General features: G+C 37.1%; 1 protein-coding gene across 1 annotated transcript; it reads left to right on the forward strand.

Annotated features, from left to right (window-relative positions):
- Positions 1-1,263: 1,263 nt before the first annotated feature.
- LOC143461031 (N-acetyllactosaminide beta-1,6-N-acetylglucosaminyl-transferase-like) lies at positions 1,264-3,625 on the forward strand. Its single transcript, XM_076958772.1, has 4 exons — positions 1,264-2,328; positions 2,419-2,543; positions 2,724-3,049; positions 3,309-3,625. Exons 1-4 carry the CDS (start codon positions 1,666-1,668, stop codon positions 3,467-3,469), a joined length of 1,275 nt encoding a protein of 424 aa, XP_076814887.1. The 5' UTR covers positions 1,264-1,665; the 3' UTR covers positions 3,470-3,625.
- Positions 3,626-6,000: the final 2,375 nt, after the last annotated feature.

The following is a 6,000-nucleotide window of genomic DNA, read 5'->3' on the forward strand; positions in this document are numbered from 1 at the left end:
TCTGTAATGATCACAGTGAGATGACTGACGTCTCTGTATATCTTGGAAAGATAGCGCCTTGTATAATTCAGATAATAGTTTCGGCCATATCGATAGTTTTTACCTGTTACAACAATATTTGGATAAGTCAGCGTTTGCCCAGCATTTGCTTTTTTCCATTATTTGTTTATAGTAATGGTTCAGGCTTTGTTTGGAATTTTGTGCCTTAACTTCTCCAAACCCTCAAACCTAGGAGCCACAAAATTACCAAAAACAAAATCATCAATCGATGTAAAGTAATGACAATAACGCGAAGCAGAGTGAGTATAAAACCCGCAAATTAAGTATTTCACCGTAAGTACAGAATACACATAGATGACGCAGTCTGTTGTTGAAGATAGGCGATTGGGTTAGCGAAATGGGTATGCAGTTAGTTTTATAAATTTTGTTAAATGAAGTTGTTCTAAAAAGACTATTTTTTCCCTCGCTATATTTTCAAATAGATCACCAACTTCTTAATTGGTTTCCTTGTTGTGGTTTGGTTGCAAATGAAAGACTTTTCACTACGTGAAAAAATCAAGTACTTTATGTCTACGGTATGTCTTGTACAGTTATTGTTATCAGTAGTTTTAAGTACATAATACGAAAAGAAACTTAAAAAATACCTCTTCATTCGTACAGCACTAACAACAATAGCAAAATAAGAGTTAAATCGCCATCAAAATGCAACAAAACACTTAATGGAAACCTTTAGTTCAAAACCGCCCGAAATATCAGAGAAAAAAAACAACTATCAAAATTTAGAAACAACTTAACGTTTTCTAGACGGAGTTACATTTGATCACGTAATATTGTGATGCCCACACAAGTAAAAATAAACCGACATGTCGAAAAGTTCGGTCAAAATTTTACGTGTAGGCTACTTGCTAGTGCTTCGGGGAGAGGAATTTCCACTCTTTGTGCTATAGCAAGAGAGGGGGCGAGATAATAAATTATAAATTGTAAACGCTAATACCAGGACAGCTTCCTGCACCGGTCAGCAATACGGGCAACTATGTCGTTTTATAAAGAAGCTGTCCTTTTCTGAATAAGGTTCGCAGTTGCTGTGTGAAAGTATAGTATGTGGTTGAGGTCACCAATATAACTAATCTTACATCTCTAATTTTAGCCAAACTCTTATGTAACCAAGTGTTTTAACCAATCGAATAAAAAGAATCAACAAGCTGATAAGATTGATTCAGAAAGGCTCAATCTAGCGAAAGAAAATAAATGTTCGCCATAAAGACGTTGCTTGGTGTACAAGCTTGCTGTTACTAAACTATCAAACAATGATATTCGTTGCCTGAATAACGAAGAAATTACCTCAGGCTAAATTTGACTGAAAAAGCCACTGTGGCGAGATTTGATTTCAAAGGCAGGAGGCAGATAAACAGCAGCTTAGAAAAAGTTCAGCCGTGTAGATAACGATTGACGCAAATGAAGGAAAATATTTCCCGTTATGCATAAAATATCACACATTTGTGAGGCCGATACACTAATACGAGAGATTTTTATAGCATCAATCAACGTGATATTTAGTGAATGTGACGTTATGAAGTTCGTTACCACTTGTAGTTATACAGCACAGCTTTACATGCAAGCTGCTAGAAATGACATAAAAAATGACCAAAGGAGCAAGTAAAGAAAATGACCAAACTTGTACATTATGGACAATTGTTGGTCCTGGTGATTGTCTTCATGCTTTGTGCAAGCTACTATTTGAAGGATATTGTTTACAGACTTGGTCATCCACTTACATTTTCAATGAAGGCAGTTCACAATTATAGCAACGGTAAGCTTACAAAAGAGTTAAGTGCACAAAAGGACGGTTCGCTTTGTCTCTCTCTGTTCAACAACTCTCAGCAAACTAACTCCACTTTTGACAAAGTACCTGACGTCACAAGCGACAATGACGTCAAGACTTTGGCTTCGAAAGGATGTAATCACGTGATTGACATGTATGACTTTGAAATGGATTTCAAGCACATAACGAAAGAAGAACGACACTTTCCAATCGCTTACTCCATACTCGCCCATCAAAATGCTCATCAACTTATGCTCCTCCTGAGCGCTATTTATGCTCCTCAAAATGTCTATTGCATCCACATCGATCTCAAGTCAACATCCATGTTCGAAGCAGTCAAGGAAACTGCTTCGTGTTTTTCAAACGTTTTCCTCGCAACCAAACGAGAGGACGTCGTTTACGCCGGTTTCAGCCGGTTACAAGCGGATATAAATTGCATGAAAGATTTGGTCAATATTCCTGTTGGCCTCAACAATTGGACATATTTGATTAATTTATGCGGACAGGTATTACTTGTTTGGTCATCAGTCTAATCCTGTGTAACAATTTTGTTGCTGTTTTAAAGTTTTCTCTAAACTTCTTAACATGCCAACCAGGATTATCCTCTTCAGACCAACTTGGAAATTGGGATAAAACTGAAGGCGTTCAACGGTCGTAACATAATCGCTGGAACTGACCAACTAACTTGGGAAATTGTGCAAAGAACAAAATGGGTTCACAAGTTAGTGATGATTTATCAATTTAAATGAGCCAAGCTGTTGTTATAACATTCACCATGAAAGTTGGACGATAGTTACAAGCAATGTCCACAATCGTAGGTTTATTGCATTAAACGAAACACTACATCAAATTGCAAAGTAACTGGTTGCTTACTTCCGTTTTCAACTTTTTTAAAACCTAGAGTAGAAAATTACCCAAATGAGGATGGAAAATTGGAAAAACGAATGATTCAGACCAAGGAGTTAAAATCTCCTCCTCCTTTCAACATGACCATACTGAAGAATTTAGCTTACAACGTCTACACTCGTCGATTCCTTCGCTGGGTGATTTTTGAAAGCGAAAAAGCGAAAGCGCTCCTGGAATGGTCGCGAGACACGTTGACACCGGACGAGCATTACTGGCTGATGCTGGATGCTCTGGAAGAAGCTCCGGGAAGAAGAGGACAAATAAGTTGGTCGTCTCCAGCGAGATACATAAAGTGGAAATCATCGAAAAATTTATGCTCAGGTTCTACGTTAAAAGAAATAACTTAGATAAAAAACAATTTTTCAAAATTTTAACATCTTGCCGAAAATGCTTAAAATACATTGCAATGATAAAACCATGTACTCATATATTCATACATTAACGGCATTTTGCAAAATAACGTTAAATAACGTTATACCATGAATTTCTGTCATGACGTGTTGTTTTAAACTCTAAATAATTCAAATGTTGTTAGAATCACTGTAAATAAAGAAAATAACTTTACAACTTCTCCGTGTAGGCTATTGGAATCACTACAGCTGCGTTTTCGGGGCCGGAGACATTCCGAAGATGATTGATAGCGGTAAAATGTTTGCAAACAAATTCGATGTTTCCTACGATTCGCTTCCGGTCACGTGCTTAAGGAGATTGCTTCGTGAGAAACGCAAAGATGAAGAGTAGACGAGGAAGATTTTTCAGCAAAACCTCAGCTGTTGTTTTTTTGCTGAACTTTGGCAGCTCGTGCAAAATGTAACTTAAATTAGGCGGTTAAAAGTGACGAATCCATGCAAGTGATTGGCTGTATTTATCAGAAATAAAATCCTAGTTTATGACCAACCTGCCACCCGTGTGTTTACGACAATAAATTTGCATTGTGCAGAAATTCGTCAAAACTTTAGTACAGCAGTAATTTGAAACTATTCACTTCAACCCCGGTCCGTTCAATCAAGGGCCAGGGCCAATTCTTTTTTGATCACTTCAACCTCTCACAACTATATAGGCCGAATGTAATTTTGTTCAACCTTTCATTGTGTGAAAGTAATGCAATAGCAGGGTTATTATTATACCCTACAAATGTATCCATTAAAGTTATAATTTGATGCCACATATGCGTGCCAAAGAAGTCTTGCATAACGGCTATACCGAGGCTCGAGTGATGAGGAACCATCGTCGAGTTTAGTTTGTGCAAAGACTTTTCTCCAGGGTGTTAATTGAATTCTTGTAGATTGTAGCTAAAAACTGGCGTGACAAGAGGTAAAATGGACATTTTTATATCAAAAAGTTTGCTTTTGACTCAGGACTTCGGTTACAAAAGTCTGAGATAGGTGATTTTGGTCAAATTCTTGTTTGAAGTAGTCTCAAATATGTTTAATCCATGCGCAAAATTTGGCAAAGCGTCATTTGGGATTTTTTTTTTAATCAGAAAACGAATACCATTGGTAGATATTTTTGCAGCAGTGCACTTGTATACACCAAGCAGGGTCTTTGTGGCGTGCATTTGTTTTCTTTAGTCAAGATAGAGCCTTCTTGTGTTAAACTTATCAGTTTACTAATTCTTTCTTTTATCTCGGTTTTAAACATCTTATTACGAAAAAGTTTGACTGAAATTAGAGATGTAACATTAGTTATATTGGTGGCCTCAACCACATACTACTTTCACACAGCAACTGCGAACCTTATTCAGAAAAGGACAGCAGCTTCTTTATAAAACGACATAGTTGCCCGTATTGCGGATCGGTGCAGGAAGCTGTCCTGGTATTAACAATTAAAGTTTACAATTTGTGATTTATTACTTCGCCTTTTCTTTTTATAGCACAAAGAGCGGAAATTCCTCTCCCTGCATCACCAGCTAGGAGCCTAAACGAATGCAACGATGAATCCCGGGGAAACTATGACGTCACACTTTTTTCTCCTAATACCTGGGCAATATAAACTCTAGTTGCATTAAACCGTCAGCAGCATTGTTTAGTAAACCAGACCTAAACGTATGATATGATAACTGTAACGAATTACTTTTTTCAAGAAATTTCAGTCGGTCCCGGTACTCGGTACTTTTCACGTGATAATTTCAAAATTTTAACAATTATGTTTTCAAAAACTAATGTTAATTAATCCTTAATACCAATTGTAGCATCTGTTGATCTTTTTTAATCTAGAAATGTGAAGATAAAATGTGAACGAGTAACGTCTCAAATGTTTGACCTGGAGTAACCTTTACCGGGGGCATAATTACGGCAAACATAGCATTTGCAGCAGCATCTTTTACACGAAAAGTACTGGTACCGAGTACCGAAAAAGTACCGAACTACTTTTTTAAAATAGTACCGAACACCGGAACCGTCGGTACATTTTTTGCCAAGTACTCGTACTGTTACCGACGGTACTTTCAAACTACCGACTGCCCACCTCTGGAAAAAGGTATGTAAGAACAGAAGCGCTGTTTATCCATGTCTAGCCCTCGATTTTCCTTGAAGGAACATTTCTCGTAAAATGCTGGTGTATTTACAAGGATCCGATGAACAAACCCACAGCGGTAAAATATCAGAATTTGGTTGGTAACTGGTCATAGTGATGTCATAGTGTCATAGTCATAGTGTCATAGTCATAGTGTCATAGTCATAGTGTCATAGTCATAGTGTCATAGTCATAGTGTCATAGTCATAGTGTCATAGTCATAGTGTCATAGTCATAGTGTCATAGTCATAGTGTCATAGTCATAGTGTCATAGTCATAGTGTCATAGTCATAGTGTCATAGTCATAGTGTCATAGTCATAGTGTCATAGTCATAGTGTCATAGTCATAGTGTCATAGTCATAGTGTCATAGTCATAGTGTCATAGTCATAGTGTCATAGTCATAGTGTCATAGTCATAGTGTCATAGTCATAGTGTCATAGTCATAGTGTCATAGTCATAGTGTCATAGTCATAGTGTCATAGTCATAGTGTCATAGTCATAGTGTCATAGTCATAGTGTCATAGTCATAGTGTCATAGTCATAGTGTCATAGTCATAGTGTCATAGTCATAGTGTCATAGTCATAGTGTCATAGTCATAGTGTCATAGTCATAGTGTCATAGTCATAGTGTCATAGTCATAGTGTCATAGTCATAGTGTCATAGTCATAGTGTCATAGTCATAGTGTCATAGTCATAGTGTCATAGTCATAGTGTCATAGTCATAGTGTCATAGTCATAGTGTCATAGTCATAGTG

The sequence above is a fragment of the Clavelina lepadiformis genome, chromosome 5 (assembly GCF_947623445.1).
Source record: "Clavelina lepadiformis chromosome 5, kaClaLepa1.1, whole genome shotgun sequence".
NCBI lineage: Eukaryota > Metazoa > Chordata > Ascidiacea > Aplousobranchia > Clavelinidae > Clavelina > Clavelina lepadiformis.

Coding starts and splice junctions, on each gene's coding strand:
- LOC143461031 (XM_076958772.1), top strand. CDS start 1,666: ATGACCAAACTTGTACATTATGGACAATTGTTGGTCCTGGTGATTGTC. Junction 2,329..2,418: donor TGATTAATTTATGCGGACAG/GTATTACTTGTT, acceptor CATGCCAACCAG/GATTATCCTCTTCAGACCAA. Junction 2,544..2,723: donor AGAACAAAATGGGTTCACAA/GTTAGTGATGAT, acceptor TTTAAAACCTAG/AGTAGAAAATTACCCAAATG.